The sequence below is a fragment of the Puma concolor genome, chromosome B3 (assembly GCF_028749965.1).
Source record: "Puma concolor isolate L17-30 chromosome B3, mPumCon1.1.hap2, whole genome shotgun sequence".
Classification (NCBI taxonomy): Eukaryota; Metazoa; Chordata; class Mammalia; order Carnivora; family Felidae; genus Puma; species Puma concolor.
The window spans coordinates 147,728,058-147,745,257 of NC_141672.1; the positions used below are offsets into that span (position 1 = coordinate 147,728,058).

The following is a 17,200-nucleotide window of genomic DNA, read 5'->3' on the forward strand; positions in this document are numbered from 1 at the left end:
TCTGTGCTGACGCCTCAGAGCCTGGAGCCTGCTTCGGATTCTGTGTCTCCCTCTCCCCCTGCCCCTTCCTTGCTCCCACTCTGTCTCCGCCTCTCTCTCTCCCTCAAAAGTAAACAAACATTAAAAAATATAAAAGACACTGTCACAGTAAGTTGTAAAAACACGTACATTTCTACCAAAAATATGTCAGAAAATTCTTGACGGGTGTTAAGTGTTCTTTTGTGCTTTGGTGGACGCAGTTGGGGCTGAGAAACGCCGTCACGTTGTTACTTTAATTTGCATGTTCCTGAGATGAAGTAGCTGTTTTCACGCTTCCTGATTTATTTGCAATTATTAAATGTTTCCATAACACAGCAACTCTGAGAAAAGGGTAACATTGTCCCCCACGCTCAGTGCCAAGACGACACCAGCTGTTGAACAGTTGGCCATAATCCTTCAGATCCTTCTTCCCTTTATTTCTGATCCACACCACACTCTCTTTTCTTAATCTGTGTGAAGACGAACTCAACCGTGCAAACTCCACAGTCCCACCAGCTCCTCGCCCTCTCCATCCAGAGTCGGTCCATGAGACTTTTTTTTTTTTTTAACTCTTTAACTACTTCTCTATTTATGCGTAAAACACGCGATGGCCCTGAGTTATAAAAATGTGAATTCAGTGCCCTGTTTGCAAGGAGACCACGTGATGGCCGAAGCGTATTCCTTTGTGTGACCGAGTGTCCCCCCTGCTCCTCCGAGATACGGTTAGACTGCCTCACTTTTCACCGTCACACACAGCCCCACGGTCTCCTTTTCCTTGTCCTCTCGCGCTGGTGCCGAAGGCTTGGAGTTGGGGTCGCCGACTCGGAGGTCTCCTGCATCTTTGACCTGCAGAGACACTGCCTAACAGTCTCCTGGGCAGCCGCCCCATCTCCCACCAACAAGGGAAGGCCCCCCTCTCCCCCCACATCCTCAATGACGACTGTGTTGATCAGACTTCGTAAATCTGAGGACGTAACGATCTTGCGTTAATCTCGTGTTTCCCTCAGTTACTAGGGAGGCTCGACTTCTGATGTATTTAATGCCATTTGAGTTTTATGAACGGACAGTTCAAACCCTTTGCTCATGTGCCCGTTGTGTTTTTCTTATCGATTTTAATAAATCCTTCATATATTCTGAATACTCTGCCCAATTACCACTCTGTTGGGCATATAAAATATAAATGGCACGCATTTTCTCTAAGTTTATTGGCTGTCTTTTACATTTCTTTAAATGCTTATTTACTTATTTATTTATTTTTATTTTTTGAGAGACAGAGCATGAGTAGGGGAGGGGCAGAGACAGAGGGAGACACAGAATCGGAAGCAGGCTCCAGACTCCAAGCCATCAGCAGAGAGCCTGACGTGGGGCTCGAACCCGCGAACGTTGAGATTCTGACCTGAGTAGAAGTCGGACGCCCAACTGACTGAGCCCCCCAGCACCCCTGCATACATCACCTTCCACCATTCAGGTATTGTCATCCCCGTGGGATTTGTTCTCTGCGAACCGTATTTTGTATGTAGTGAAACCCAAGGATAAAATGTCTGCTCCCTGCGGGTTTCCTGCCAGTGTTCCCTGGGAGTCTGCCCGGCCCCCGTGACTCTCCCAAACCACAACCCCCTTCTGAACGTTCTTCCTGATCTAGCCTTCTGTATCCGTGCCAAAGCCACACTTTTCATTATGAAGCCTCCAGGTGGCTGGAAGGCAGAATGCTCTGTTTTCCTCCTCCTCCTCCTCTCCTGCCCTTCTTCAAATGTCTCATTCCTCTCTCAAAAACAAATAAAATATTTTAAAAAATGAAAAAAAAAAGGGGGCGCCTGGGTGGCTCAGTCGGTTAAGCATCCGACTTCGGCTCAGGTCATGATCTCACGGTCCGTGAGTTCGAGCCCTGCATCGGGCTCTGTGCTGATGGCTCGGAGCCTGGAGTCTGCTTCAGATTCTGTGCCTCCCTCTCTCTCTGCCCATCCCCCGCTCATGCTCTGTCTCTGTCTCTCTAAAGAACAAATAAAACATTAAAAAAAATAAATGTCAATGACATTTATTGGCTATTATTTCTTTTTTTCTTCCGTAGGAAATCTGGGACCACCTTGTCAGATTACACAAAAAACCTCTCCCACGATTATTTTTATACTAACTTAGACATAACTATACACAACGTAATGAAAGCACCCACCTTCAGTGAAGAGTGAAGGTTTCGTGAGCTGCAAAGACCTTTGTGGCCACCAGTCCAATCCAGAGCCTCCCGGTCACCTCCTCTCTTCCTCCCCAGCCCCTCTCCCAGCCCCAGAACCACCGGCCTGCTTCCTGTCCCGTGGAGGAGTCTCTCCCAGAATTTCACATACATGGAATCACGCGGTACATTTGTACCTGGCTTCTTTCACTCTGCGTGTTTACGCGGGTCTCCGTGGTTGCTCGTACCAACACTTCGCTCTGTTTCGTCGCTGGGTAGCGTGCTGCCGTGTGGACATACTCACCCCCACTGGACATCAAGCGGGGTTGTTTTTGGTTCTTAGTACACATACAGCTGCGGTGAAAATTCCTACTGACGTCTCTGTGCGGAAACGTGTTTTCACGTCCCCTGGGCAAGTAAGGACCTAGATGTGGCAAGACCAGGTCATGTGGTGCGCGTGTGCGTTAGCTTTATACAAGACTGCCAAACTATTGTGCAAAGGGGCCGTGGCGCTCGGCACGCGTGTGGGGGTGTCTCGGGGCTCCACGCACTGGACAACGCTTGCTGTCATCAGTCTGTTTAAATTTTAACCATTCTAACGGCCCCGGGGGATTGGGATGGCATTTCCCGGATGACTAATGACCCTCGCCATTATTTAGGTTTTTATTTCCCCCCATGTATCTCCTTTGGTGACGTGTCTGTTCAAATTTATTGCCTGTTTTGCACTGACTTGTTTAATTAGTCGTAAGGGCTCTTTACATAGTTGGGATACAAATCCTTTGTCAGATACAGGGCTTGCACAGGTTTCCTCCCCGTCAATGGAGGATCTTTTCACGCTGCCAACAGTGTCCTTGAAAAGCAAAGGTTTTGAATTTTTTATGAAGTCCACTTTATAATTTTATTCTTTTATAGATCATGCTTTTTAGGTGCAGTATCTAAGAAATCCATGCCTAACTCAAGATCACCAAATCTTCTCCCATTTAGGCCGTAAACACATGCAGTTTATTTTGTTATCAATAATCGTTCAATAAAGTTGTAAAAAAATGGGAACGCTGGATGTCTGATGGAAAAGTTTTAAGTGATTTCAGGCCGCCATTTTGCTAGACCCCACACAGTCATCTCTCAAGAGAAAGGTTAGAATGTGTAAGTATTTACTAGAGGCTTGGGTATATTAAAATACTAAAGTTTGGGAGAATTTTATTTTGTTTTTCTTTAATTTTTTTTTTTTTAACATTTATTTATTTTTGAGACAGAGAGAGACAGAGCATGAACAGGGGAGGGTCAGAGAGAGAGGGAGACACAGAATCCGAAACAGGCTTCAGGCTCTGAGCAGTCGGCACAGAGCCCGACGCGGGGCTCGAACCCACGGACAGTGAGATCATGACCTGAGCTGAAGTCGGACGCTTAACCGACTGAGCCACCCAGGCGCCCCAAGTTTGGGAGAATTTTAAAAAGCAATAGTGAGTGTTTGGAGAGGACAACGTGTCCAGGGCTCGGAGTGGGGCCTGTGAAATCCTGGGTTTGTCATTTCTTCCCTCGGGTTCTCAGGTACGTCACGTGACTGCTGTCAGCCCAGTTCTGCAATCCACAAACTGGGAGTAATAATCACACAGCACAGGTTTGTAACGAGGAGCAAATACACCATTTGCAGACAGTCTTCTAGAAAGCCTCATCTAACAGGCAAGGAGAGTGGTTCTTTTCCCCTCCTCTCCTAGGTAGCTAAGGCCCCAGGAAGGGTCCCTCCGTAGCACAAAGCTCTCCGGCCCTGTGCCGGCTGTGACACAAACACACCCCTAAGGAAGAGGCGTGACCCCAGGCACGTCCCAACGTCCACGGGAAGGTTCCGCGAACTGCGCAATCACAAAGTTGGCCTGCGCTGTTCACGGTTCAGAGCAAAGTCATTTTTATTGTGATGAAATTTTAAAAGGCAGTTACATTAGTTATACATATACACAACCAACTCAATAACCGTTAGTCATAGAGAACATTCAAGAAATACAAACGATGATTTATCCACAGCACGGCTCACATCCATAAGAAGAAAGGCTACAAGAGAAACGATTAAGTGCTCAACTTGTCCACGGACGCCCATCTGAGAAGCCCTCGTCTATGAAGGAAGAGGCCTGGCCCAGTGAGCCCTGGTCTTCACGGTCGGTGCCGCCCACGCGGGCTCTGGCCAGTGGCCGGACCGCCGAAGTAGCTTTGGCCACCAGACCCAGGCACTCTAGAAGTGGACAGGTGCCTGCCCCGCGGTGTGCTGCCTCTCCACTTTGTCCCAGACCCCCGGCTGTCAATAACAGGTGGACAGCCAGGTGGCTCGTGGCCCCCTAGTACACGAGGCAGGGCGGGGATGTGGCGGAGGGAGGAGACAATGGGCCCCCTTGGCAAGTACTGACCAAACTCGTAGTTTCTGGCACTTCTGTCCTGACTCGTGACTCGCTAGAGCGTCCGCGAGGCAGCAGGCTCGGTCTTGCTCGGAGACGGGTCACAACCATCAGGGAGCAGGTGGGCCAGGGGAGTGGCTGTCGCGGTCCCTGCCCCCAGGTGCTGATGCGCTCGGGGACCGGCACTCACTTTCCCGGGACCTGCCCCATCCCTTGTGTCACATGTGGCTAAATGGGGGAGATACTGTCTCTTTACTGGAGTCCACGCTCCCTGATGTAAGTTCCGACTAAGAGAACCACCTCCCGCCCCGCCCCCGCCAACTCTCTGCACGGTATTCACGAAACAGCAAAGGGGCTGGATTGAATACATCAGGAAGCAGAGGAGGAACGTGGCGTTTGTGATGGCTCTGTCACTCCCTGACGCCATAGCTAGAAACAAAACCAGCTCCTTAGTGACACATCCGTAGTGTTCTAGAACCTCCCTAGCCACGGCCACAGTCACCAGCCAAGTCCCGGTTGAGCCTCGACGTGGCTGCTTCGTGTCCTCCCGCAAGACGCAGGCAGCCACGGCCCGGCCCGCTCCGTGGGGGAGCCCGGGAAGGTCTCACAGGGGAGAGGAGGTGCGAGCGGCAGAGCGAGTCACGGCCGAAGCCCCAGCCCAGGCTGGGCCGCGTCTGCCGGGGGAGAGGCGTCTGGGCCGGGGCCTCGCAGGGTCCCCTGCTGGCTGGGCGGGCCTGTTCCCAAGCGGGACAGTGAGGCCCTGTAGGGCTTCAACTCTTACCCTGGCCGGCCTCAAGATTCCTTGGGGGAAGAGTCTCTGGGGCATGAGATCCTTCCAGTCCTGTTTTCCCACTGGCCACATGATGGCTTCCAAGAATCACAACCAGAAAGCGGGAGGTGGAGGAGAGAGGACGCAGAGCTCAGGCCGGCCCATCGGACCGCAGTCAGGCTCCCTGTGGGCGCCCCTGGGACGATGCGGGATGGGGGGCCGGGGGGGGGGGAAGCCATGCCTCCTGAGTCATGACATTTTGCATGACGCTGGCTTTCAGGCCCCTCTGACCTCGCCTGCCGGGACCCGGACCGCGGCAGTCTGCGACCCAGGCCCTGGTGTGGGGACAGAAGAGGACGGAAGGCCGCCGGGGCAGGGCTGCTCTGCCTCTCCCGCGTCCCCTCCGCGTCCAGCGTGGCCCCAGGTCACAGCTGGCGTGCCCCCCTGACGTGCGCAGCCCAGAGAATCCCCTAGTTCCCTCCAGAAAACAGAAGGAACAAATACGAAATTCCCGATTCTGCCAAACTCACAGGCTAAAGGCCACAAAAAAGTCTGTTTTCGTGTCGCAGAGCAACCGCCCTTGGATCCAAAAGCCCTTTTTGTGTCTTTCTCAGAAAACATTACACACACACGGCTCGGGGTCGGCTCAGGCTTGGAGGCAGAGGTGGCCCCGGGCAGGGTGAGCCCTGGGAAGCCCCCCACTCCAGTCTGGCACCTGCCCCCCCCCCCAGGTCTGGCACCTGCCCCTCACCACCCCCAGGTCTGGCACCTGTCCCCATCTCTGGGTCTGGCACCTGTCCCCACCCAGGTCTGGCACCTTCCCCTCACCACCCCCTGGTCTGGCACCTGTCCCCATCTCTGGGTCTGGCACGGTGAGGGTGCGTGGAGGGTAAAATGACCCCGGTGTGCCTAAACCCGGCACTCAATCATCAATCACCGCCATACACAAGGGGGTTAAAGCTGCTCTGGAAACTGCTGAGTGAGTGTGAAGCCAGAGTCCAGGAACCAGGATCACCCAGAGCTGGCTGCTCGCCAAAGGTATTCTACCCACATTGGACTGTTACAGGTGGAGCTCTCCAAGCAAGACAGGCCACGCGGATCCCTGACGGACACCGGGCGGGGCTGGCGTTTAATGCCCAGCTCGCAGAGGTCAGCACAGACGCTGCTCCCGGCCCCGTCCTGCATGCTGGGCCCACTCTGCTCTCAGGCAGCTGAGACCCTGCTCCACTCGGCCTGGCCTTCCGGAATCCCGGGGGAGGGACACGTGGGTTGTGTCCGAGGCAGGTGCCTGAGCAGGGCTGCCTGAGGGACCCTGGGAGGGACGCAGGGCTTTCCCGGGGGTGGGAGTCAGGGGGCCCATGGGACGGCGGGGCCGGGCGTGGCTGTCACGGAGAGGACAGGAGAGGCTCAGAGAGCCTGCCTCTGTGTGCACAGGGCGTGGGAGGGGGCGAGGTCAGCGAAGACGGGGAAACGCAGCCAGCCAGGGACCACGGCTCAGTCAGCCAGCAGAAGTTTCCAGAAGTGGGCTCTTCTTCGCGTCCTGAGACCACCCGAGGAATTCGGGGCCCCGGGGCGAGTGTGGCAGAATCGGAGCGGGAGCCCCAGCCTCCTGCCTCACAGACCTGCACCCTGTCCCTCCCCAGACACCACGGCCCCCCAGCCGGCCGAGGAGAGAAGGCTCAGGGGCCTGGTGGGACGCGTTCCTGCCCCCGTGCGGGTCCGCACCTGAGCCCCCTCCAGGTCACTGATGCAACGTGGCCGCCAGGGCCGGTCCTGGGGGAGCAGGCCTGCACGGCAGGGCACCGGACGAGGGGGCCCGGACGTCCCGCCTCCCCGCTCGCTCCTCCACATAAGGCCCAGGGCTCTGCAGCCCCGGAGGCGCTGGCCTGGAGGGGGGGACGAGGGCGTGCGCTCACCAGGCAGCCAGGTCCTCGGAGCCTCCTGGAAGAGGAGGGGGCCGCTTCCTCTCAGAAGCCCGGCACATTAAAGCCAGTGGGCTCCCGGCCAGGACTCCCGGCGAGGCTGTGGAACCGCAGCCGGGCACCGGGACCCCGGGCCAAGCTCGCTCCAGTCGGGGCGCCGCTGAGCTGGGGGCAGGGGAGCTGGCGTCCGGCCCTGGGTCCCCGCCTGCTCGGCCCCAGCGCGGAGAACACAGGCCAGGCGTCCTCCTGGCCTCCCTTCCCCGCCCCCGAGTCCGCCCACCCACGGAGGTTAAAGGCGGGAAGAAACCCAATTCCTGAGGCCTGGGCAGGCCCCGGACACTCACTCTGGACTACAGGTGAACGTTTTATAGGCGAAAACCGTCTACTAGGAGATTATTCACAACCAGACTCCCGGCGCCCAGTCGGCTCGCCTCCCAAGCACACACAGATAAAGTACAATAAATACAACGGGCCCCCCGACGGCTACCGGGGCTCCTGGTCGGTGGCCCCGGGCTGGGGGCCAGAGCGGAGAGGCGCTGTGCAGGGGAGGAGCACGGGGGTGAGACGCTTTCTGCTGGGGGGGACCGTGGCGGGGCGGGCAGGGCAAGCAGGGTGCGGGGGGGCCCCGCCCGCGTGGGTGGCGCGGTCACGACAGGAGCCACGCCGCCCAGCGCCAGCCGCACTCTGCCCGCCGCTACTCGGAGAAGGGCGGGAACATGCCCAGGTCCGCGAAGTCCTCGATGTTATAGTTGCCGGTCCCCTGGGTCGGGTCTCCGGGCATGGGCAGCATGTCCTGCGGGAGGGGAGAAGAGAAGGCCGAGGGCGGTCAGCTCACCCTCCTGGGCACCTGTGTGTCCCAGGAGCCCAGCCTGCCGCTCCCCCTCACGCTCACCTTCCTTGGGGCAGCCCAGGGGTCTCAGGGGGGCCTCAGATGTCCACACCCGGAAGCCGCTCCCCCCTGGGGGGGCGGGGTCATCCCAGCAGGTAAACCGAGCCTCAGGACATAACCCGCGTTTATGTAAAGCCAGGACGCAGGGCGCACAGGAGCCCATCGGTGGGGTGAACCTATCAGGGCCCGGAGCAAGGCTGTGTGTGTTCCGGGGGCGGGGCCAAATGCCTGCGTCCTGAAGCTTCACTTGTGACAGGCCCTTCAAGTTCGGCCGGCCTCAGAGTGCCCATCCAGACAATGGGCATAGCCAGTATTTCAATCCCCTGTGGAAAATTTCCCAAGGCGTGTTCTCTCAAATTCTTGGCTCGTGAGACACTCTGGGAGAAAAGGACTGTGTGGACGAGCGGTTGTGGGGAACAAGGCATACGCACTCCGCCTACCGCCTAAAATAGCCTCAGTCTTCATTAATATAATAAAAGCCTCTGATAAGTCCTGCGGTCAAGAAACCGCACAACTTTGCTTAACCAGCGTTTCACGCGCTTATTCGACCAAGAATTCTTTTTAGCCTCGTGACCACGAAGAGCCAGGTTGGGGAGTTCTGCGCCACGCGGCTGCTGTGCGGCGTAAGGACAGAGGAAGGAGGTCAGAACGCTGCCCCTCTGGAGACCTAGAGGGACATCTGGGTTCTAGACCCCTGTCTGCGAAGGTGTCGCTCGGCTAGGTGGGAGAGGCGCTGGGGACAAGGAGAGAGCCCCCTTGGGAGGGGGGTTATGGGCCGATGGCCTCAAGTCCCTCCCCCCACGTGCTTCCTGCGCATCCATGCTCTGCAGGGCAGACCTGGAGCTCCGGGCACAACGGAAGGCGCCTCGGTGCTTCTTCCTCGTGCGGGCCCCGTGGGATGGGCCGAGCACTGGGCTCAGGGGGAGTCAATCAGCTCACACCTCCATCTGGAACCTTCCTCCCGGGGGAAACTTGTGGCCGAAGATGGACCCAGAAAAACCCCAAGGGCGCAGAGCACTGGCGCGCGGGGCTAGGGGACGAGGCGTGGCCGGGAGCGTCTCCAACAATGGACGGCTACGTGATGCCCGGGTGTCCCCGACCAGAGAGGGCAGCGGAGGCCCAGGCTCCCGGCCCCCGTCCCCGGGGCTGGGCCAGAACTCAGGTCTCTATGGAGCAGGCGGGGCTGTGGCAGGGGGCAGGGGAAAGGAAGCAGAGAGAAGGTGCCGGTACCTACGACAAGGCGGTGCTCGCTCGATTTACCTGGAACACTTCAGTCTGACTGGGCTGCTGGTGGGGGTGCTGCTCACCGCTCTGCTGCCCGTGGTGCTGGCTCTGCCACTGGGACCAGACCTCCGAGGGCCGCCCTTGGAACTGCCCGCCGCTCTGTCCGCTCTCAGCTGAAAGAGCCCACGCACAGGACACCGCCTTCAGGGCCGAGTCGCGGCTCCGCCGGACCTGCCACGGCCCAGAGGCCCCCGCGTCTGGAAGGCACGCTCCGTCCAGAGCCGGCCGCCGTCCCCTTCCGGCTCGCACCGACCCACGGGTAGCAAGTCAATGCCAACCACCAGCACTCGGTGCAGGGGGCGGGTCCCCTCGGAGCGCACCGGCAGGGGCACCGGGGGCTCGGTCCTGGAGCCCTCCGTGCCCTCTGGCGCTTTGGTGGGGGGCTTGTCTGCGGGGTCCGGGCCCCCCCACCCCCACCCCGGGCTGCCCCCCTGCAGCCCCGAGAAGGGAGAAGCCATCTCTGCCGCTGCAGCCCCCGGGCTGTTCTCTGAAAAGTCTGGTTCTGCCCGAAGGAGAGTTTTGGCTCAGTGTGCCCTGCCTTCCGCCTCGCTGAAGCCGCGAGGGCCTTCCACGGGGGCCCCGAGCCACGGTCCTGCTGGCTCGTCCCTGAGTGTTTCCAGGTGGCGTGTGAGCAAAGGCACTGGGGCACGGCTCAGACCCAGAGATGGGCCTCTTTGCAGGAATCGGCACGTTAATTTGTGCGGAGAGCAGCTTGTCTCCGTCTACACTTTACAACAAACACCCAATGGAAAAACCAAGCAGGAAAAACGAGCAGAAGTCGGTCTAAAATATTTTGAAGATTCAACCTAAGAGGATCAGTTTATCCGGGAGCACACGAAGAAAAAAAAAAAGAAACACCTTCAACGTTCTCTCTTGTAAACCATTCGGTGCCATGTTGCAGGCAATGAGCTCTCTGTCAGGCTCTGGGTAGCAGGACAGGCCCCATCCTGCCCTTTCCAGCGGCCACACTGACCACAGGCGACCCCACAAAGTGTTCAGGGGGAGGGACCGCGGTTCGGGAGGCCCCAGGACTTGGCCACCACAGTGAGTCCTTGCTGGGGTTCTGCCCGCCGTGAATCAATTCCTTCCATCTTTCCTTCCGGCTACGGCCTTAACCATGCCCCCCCCCCCCCATATGCTGGTCCTGAGCTCCTGCCCTGACCCCGGCTCCCTGCAGGTAGGCACCCAGGCCAGGAAGCCCTCCCCTCCTGGAGGAGCTCACGGCAGGGCAGGGAGGGGACAGAAAGGCAGGGCCACGCAGTCGGGGGCTGCCGTGACAGGGTGCGACAGTGACAAAGCCAGCTCTCGGAGGGCACCTGACCCGTCCCCGCGTGCAGGAAAAGCTCCCAGGGGCAGGAGCTGACGGCACAGAGCTCGGAGACAGGGCTGAAGAGCGTCCCCGACGCAGGGATCCGTCTGTGCAAAGACGTGGGTGTGAGGAGGGCGTGTTCTGCCCGGGGACCCAGTGGCGGCTCTGGGGATAAGGGCCTGAGTGTCACCAGCCGGAGGGCAGGCCCAGGCTCGGGTCCCCCGCTGTGCAGGTGGCAGGGACCCGCGGGGGTTCGCAGGCAGGGAGCGGCCGCACAGCCCCGTGCATCCGGGAGCCCCACCGCCCAGGGCGAGCGCACAGAGAGCAGAGGAGCCCAGATACGAGGCGGCCGCCGTGGCGACGGGTGCACGACGTGAGGGCGCCTGGAAGCGGACGCGGGGCGGAGGGGGCGCAGGTGGAGGCCGTGGGCGGTCAGGACGCCACCCCTGCGTCCGGTGGGTGGACGCGCACAGCCCTGCTTCTCTCGGCTGCGGGATCACCTGCCCGGCCTGGGGGCCACGTCTAAGTCTCCGAGGGGTGCCTCGGGCTCCCTGTGCGAGAATCCAGCTTCTCTCCCCCTCAGAGCCTCCAGGCGGGGAAGGCACGGCTGTGGGCTCTCTCCTCCGGCTCACGTCCACTCCCCTGCACCGTCTCCCTGAACGCAGCGCCCCGTCGGATGCCAGCCTGCCTGTGGCCTCACGTCACCTCCTGGCGGGGCCGCCACTACGCTGACCCAGCCCCAGGTCACGCGTCACCGAGGGTCCCCCCAGTTCTCGATACTGGAGACTTCCGGACGTATTTGCGGAGGGAAAGAAGAACTGAAAGGAGTGGAAAGAGGGCCGAACCTCCCGTCGCCCTCTCCTCCTCCTCCCATTTGAAGCTTCCTGGCCACCGTCAGCTTGCGATGAAACCCATGCACGCTCCTGCGTCAGCCCCTTGACGCCCCGCGGCGGGCCAGGCGGCAGGGGCTGAAGGCTGCAGGACGGTCGGCGTAGTTCTGCTGATGACAGACGCAGGATTTCAGAATAAACACCCTTGAACTGCCGGGAAGGGAAACGCTCCTTCTCAAACGTTCGCCACAGGAAAAGTCACTTCGTGCCACTTACTCTTCCCTCTGACCCTAAGACACGGGCCCGTTACCCGCCTTTGCCACACAAGGAAACCGAGGCTCTAAGGCGCCAGGGAACGAACTGGCCCGACTCGGCCGGCTTGTGAATGCCGGAGCCCCGTTCTGACGCGGACGCCCCGTGCATTCGCTTGGTAAACTGAGCGTTTGTATCCGACGCCCACCGTGCACCTGCCGCTGAGCGGAGTGCTGGGGCCACGGTGGTGACCAAGACTGGCCAGTGCCCTGGGGAGGACAGATGAGCGACCAGGCCGCCAGGACCGCCGACATCTACAAGGAGAGCCAGGCGGCGTCGGGGGACGTGGAAGCCGGACCTCCCGTTGCAGGGTCCTCCCGGGGGAGGCCCCTCCCAGGCAGTGACCTGCAGGAGGGACTCGCTGCCGTCCGCCAGGAGGCCCGGGGGGAGGACCTTCTTCCAGCCTCTGCCACTGAGACACCGTTTCCCGAGCCGCGCGGGTGACGGGCAGACTCCACGATGCGCCGTGACGACAAGGTGGGCCCTCCCGGGTGACGCGGCGCTGGCCGCCCCCGGCCCGCCAGCCCCGCGGTCCAAGGAGAGCGTGCTACGGGCTGCTGCCATCCGGGCAAACGGGTGGGCTTCCAGACCAAACTTCACAACCTTGAGAAGCGCGTGGATTCCTGGGTCGTAGGAGCAACCGGCTTCTCTGAGCGGGAAGCCGGCGCCCACGTTCGCCGCACCTGTCTTCCTCAGGCCGCGTCTTTCAACGCCTCCTCTTAGTTAAGGATCTTTATACCGAGCGTCCCGGTTCCCGTGGCTGGTGTGGTTTCTGCGTCCCGCCTGGACCCGGACCGCGCCCCTCCCGCTTAGCTCCACAGGGAGGCGACGCTCGCACCTGTCAGCCCCCAGGAAGTGGCTCCAGTTCCGCGTCTGGACCTCCTCGTCGGGCGAGGTGAGACCCTGGCTGAGCAGAAGCTGAAACCAGTTCTGGAAATGCAAACGCATCGGCAGCGCAGCTCAGGGCGCGTCACCAGGCCTGCGAGGGCGGGAGCGCTTTGCGCAGACGCCGGGAAACCCGGGGAGCAAATGAGTGTGCGGTTCCTAGAAGGTGCCAGAACCCAGAAGGGCCGCTCTCCTGTTCAAGGTCGGAGCTCGGTCCACAGGCCACCCCGAGGAGCCCGCCGGAGCGCCGGCCTGTCTGTGCCAGACCTTGGTCACGCCGGCCGCCAGCTCGCCTGCTCCGGCCGGTGACACAGGGCAGTCGGGACCCCGGTATCCGGCCCCGGGCAACCAGCTGAGCCGGGTACTGTGGGCAGGGGGGCTGTGGGCCTGCGAACCCTCCGGGCCCGACCAGCAGGCCCCACGCACGGCCGTCCGGCCTGCGCCCTCAGAGGGGGTTAGCCACTCAGGTCGCACACGGGGCCCGGGGGAGTGTCCACCGCACGGCTAGACGCGGCTGGTTCGTGGTCCTGGGTTCATTCGCTGACTGCGCAGTCTGACCTTAGTGGGGGCTGCTCTGTCCCTTCTCCCGCTCTCTTCCCTGCACCCCTCCCACCGTGCTCGGGACCACCCGTCCTTGTTCACCAGCCCCTCGAACACCCTCTTCTCTCTGACCCTGCCCGAAGCCCGTCCCCACGGACCCCGTGTCCCTGAAGCCCCTGGAGCAGAGCTATGGGTCTCCGACACGTTGCACATCCCCCATCCCCGCCCCGCCCCGCCTGCCCCCAGCCCCCCACACCTGTGCCGGGGCCTCCTGCCCGCACCAGCCGCTGGCCGGCCCCCACGGGCGCCTCGTCTGGATGGTGCTGGCACCCCCCCATCAAGACCAACCCCCGTCCCAAGCTCCCCCTCAGCTTTCTGTCCCCCTCCCCAGGGCCTGGCTTCCAAGCCCGCCACGGTCCCCTCGCTGGGTCACCGTCAGCAAAGGAGGGACAGAGGGAAAGCCACGGGAAACCGCTCTCCACGCACCCTGCCAAGGGGGTCCCGGCCCTCTCGTTAACACAGACCAAGAGACCTCTGCAGGGACACCTATCCCCACCCGATTCTAAGGCGCCCTGAACAGCGGATCGGAAGACGCTGGCGAGCAGAGCCCGAGGGGACCTCACCGCGCCTCAGTGTACTTCTCTGTGAAGTGGGAGCGATCAGGCATCTCCCCCTTAGGGCTTCCGGCAGCATTGAAGGATTCTCGCGTGCGTGCCGGGCAGACAGAACGTCCAGAGTCAGCCGCGGCCGTGACTCCCACCGGGATCGCTGAGGGCAGGAGAGCGTGAGCGCAATGCAGAGGCGCCTGCTGAGCCCGGAGCCCCGTCTGTGTGGGGCTGCTCTTGGCCGTCGAGTCGTGCGGGGGCCTCAGCCCGGGGCCTGTGTCCCTCTCGTGTTTCATCTACGTCCACAGCTCAGAGCCCGCATTTGCCAGGTGGAGATCAGAGCCCAGATCGCCAGGGCAGCGCAGGGGCCCCCGCTGTTTTTGCTGTGGCCTTGCCAGGACGAGCACCCACTCTCCCCTGACCCTCCAGACCCGGCGGCCCCCCGGGCCTGTGTCACACCGAGGCTGCTGTCCCCAGAGAGCTGCCCTGCCCGTATCCCGGTGCCCGTGCGTCTCCCGGCCTCGATGCCGCACCGAGGGCCAGGCCTCCCGTCTCCCAGGAAGCACCGGGTGCCTGCACGCCTGGTCTGCCCTGGACCCTTCAGGGTGAGGCGGGTGGACCGCTCCCCAGGGGCCGGAGCTGGAGGCAGAGACTGCCGGGGGGTGAGGGTGAGGGGACCAGGGTGGCTTCCGAGCCGGGTGCCCCGGGGGCCTGGAAGGCAGCGGCTCGGGGCCTGTCCTTCCTGAAACGGTGCAGAACCAGCCGGCAGGGGGAGCTTGAGGCCCCACACGAGCACCTGCTCCAAGTGAACAGAGGCCGCAGAGCTGAGCTGCAGCCACGCGGCAGTGACCGCCAGAGGTTGCGAAACGCCGTGCCCACGACCTCATGCTGCAGGGGCTGCGGGACCGTGAGTGGCGGGGGCGGGAGAAGACGTGGGGCGTGGCGGACGACCCCGCGTGCGGGCGAGGGACACGGCCTCGTCCCTAAGGCCGACAGACGCGCAAAGGGGAGCTTCCGGCCTGAAATGGAAATCCCGATCAGCAGCGAGGCGCCCCGAGGGCCATGTCATTGGCTGTCACCGCGACCGTGCTGTGAGAAGGCGGGCGGGCGTCAGCTCAGGATGCTGGGCCGCGCCCCGGGCCCCTCCCCAGCCCCTCCCGATGTGAAGCAGAGCCCCGGCCCACGCCAGCCACACAAGCCACACAGCAGGAGCAAAGGCCCCCAGGACTCGCACCAGAAGGAGCGGCCACTTAACCCTTTATGGCCTGAGGAGCTGGGACAGGTGTTCTCACGTGGGAGAGGCCCCTCTTTGCATATTAACGAGAGAGAGAACATCACAGTGCCTCTTATTCGCACACGACGTCTGTATACAATTGGCCATCCTCACGACTGTTCCCTGGCTGTTTGAAACCAAGGTTATGGTGTTTTTGACGCGGGGCACCTGGACGTCCTTGCCAAGGACCGAAAAGGGCTGAAACAGCGCTCAGAACGCAGCGGCACACAGGAATATAGTCCCAGGGCCTCGGAAATACCAGTCACCCCACAAAGCCAAGACCCAAGTAGCCAGTGTCTTAGGAATACCGGCGGACCCCCAGAGCTGGACAGCAGGCGCTTGGAAACCTCCAGACCTGGTCCCAGGGTTCTGGGAGCTGGGGGCTCGGTCCCCCGAACTAGGGATGTGCAGAAAGCACTCTGCCAGCTCCCCCGGGAAGTCCCGCCCTCACGCCCCACCTACCGAACCCCGGAGTCCTGCTGGCGAGACTGGAGTAGGCGTTCCCGCTGGGCGAGGATGTAGCCGGGCTGGAGAGAGGGCTGTAGGAAGAGGGGTCTGCTGGGTACGTGTGGCTTGTTCCAATCCCGAAGGGAGACGACTGAGTCTTGCCGGACTGGGAGGGGATTTGCTACAATCAGGACAAAGCAGAGAGGAGGGCGGTGTCACCAGCAGGCCCCAGGTGGGTCGCTGCCACCCCAGTGGCCGACGGTGACTCCCCGTGGCCCTCCTGGCCAACTGGGCACGAGCCTGGGATCGGGCCAGCGTGTGTGGGCCCAGGAACTGCAGGACTTGGGCCCCGCGTCTCTGGGGCGGGTCTGCTTGAACCTGCCCCCGGTCCCGCAGTGAGAGGGGCTCTCGGGGCGCTGGGCTCGGCAGACTCCACAGTGGACACCCGCCTCATGGCGACTACCGGGGGGCTGGGCGTGTCCCAGGGCCGGGGGCTCCCAGCAGCCTGGCACCCGGGGCAACGCCCTCACTGAGGCCCGTACCTGTCCGGGAAAGGGCGGCCGGCTCCCTGTCCACGCCACCTGACTCTGGTTCAGCTGTCGGGAGATTTGGGACATGTTCTGGCCCGTTGATGAGGAGGACTGGATGTCATTCACACCAGGCACGTGGACCACGGAAGAGCTACGAGAGACGAAATCGCTTTTGTCCCCGGGAGACCCCTCGCCCGCGACGCGGGTCCCTGGGCCCTCCTGTTCAATCCCACGTGCGGCCTCTATCCGTCTGTCCGTCTCTCCAGGGCAGCACGTCACGGGACAAAAAGGCCCCCAGCCCGTCACCGCTGCACTCTGCCTCTTTGGCCCCAGCAGGGCCCGCTCTCTCTTCCCCGCGGCCCAGACCCCACCCGTGTGTCTCTTGCTCCCCGCAGAAGATTCTGAGGGGGCAGCTCCTTAGAACGAAAATCAGCCCGGAGGCGTGGATGGCTGCTCTGTGCTCTGGTTCCCGTGGAACAGACGAGAGAGCCTGTGAGGGAAAGCTTGCGGGGGGGCGGGGGGGCCTCGCCCAGCCCCCAGAGCACACTTCCCCGCCGCCCCCCTCACTCCTCACGACCCCCCACGCCTGCTGTGTGTGTGTCACAGGGGGCGCATCCCCACGGCCCCAGGGCCCCTGCAGGCAGACGCTGCCGCCCAGAGCTTTTTCCAGCCATGCCGATTATACAATAAGCTCATTAAAGACCGGAGGGTGGCCAGAGACTGCTGTCTCCCTTCAGGCCCTTCCTCCTGGCTCCGCTGGGGCCAGAGCGCTGGGGGCCCAGGGGGGAGTCAGGGGAGGGGGACGGGGCTAACCACGGAAGGATCTGGTGGGTTTTGAAGAAAGGCAGTTTATAGACCAGTAGAGAAGCGAGGGGACAATGTCACTCATGAGTTACAGTCTTTCTTCTATGCCATCCGGTTCCCCTCCAGCCAGGGAGGCCCGGAGAACATCAGAGCCCTCCGGTCCTGGCCGTGACGAGGGGACATCGTTCCCGTCCCCCATAAAACACTTCACCACTTCACACACAAGGCGCCT

At 61.3% G+C, this 17,200-nt stretch overlaps 1 protein-coding gene across 2 annotated transcripts in view; it reads right to left on the bottom strand.

Annotated features, from left to right (window-relative positions):
• Positions 1–7,822: 7,822 nt before the first annotated feature.
• The window catches only part of ARNT2 (aryl hydrocarbon receptor nuclear translocator 2), a 143,676-nt gene continuing 134,298 nt past the window's right edge, over positions 7,823–17,200 (bottom strand). Inside the window, exons 15-18 of one of the 2 annotated variants that reach the window (XM_086711748.1) lie at positions 16,177–16,315; positions 15,650–15,815; positions 9,410–9,546; positions 7,823–8,053 (exon numbers count right to left, since the gene is read on the bottom strand). In XM_086711748.1, coding sequence (XP_086567874.1) covers positions 7,955–8,053; positions 9,410–9,546; positions 15,650–15,815; positions 16,177–16,315 — 541 coding nt within the window. In that variant the 3' untranslated portion in view covers positions 7,823–7,954. Of the gene's footprint in view, positions 8,054–9,379; positions 9,547–15,649; positions 15,816–16,176; positions 16,316–17,200 lie in introns of both variants that reach the window. The other variant, XM_086711749.1, reaches the window with a different exon arrangement.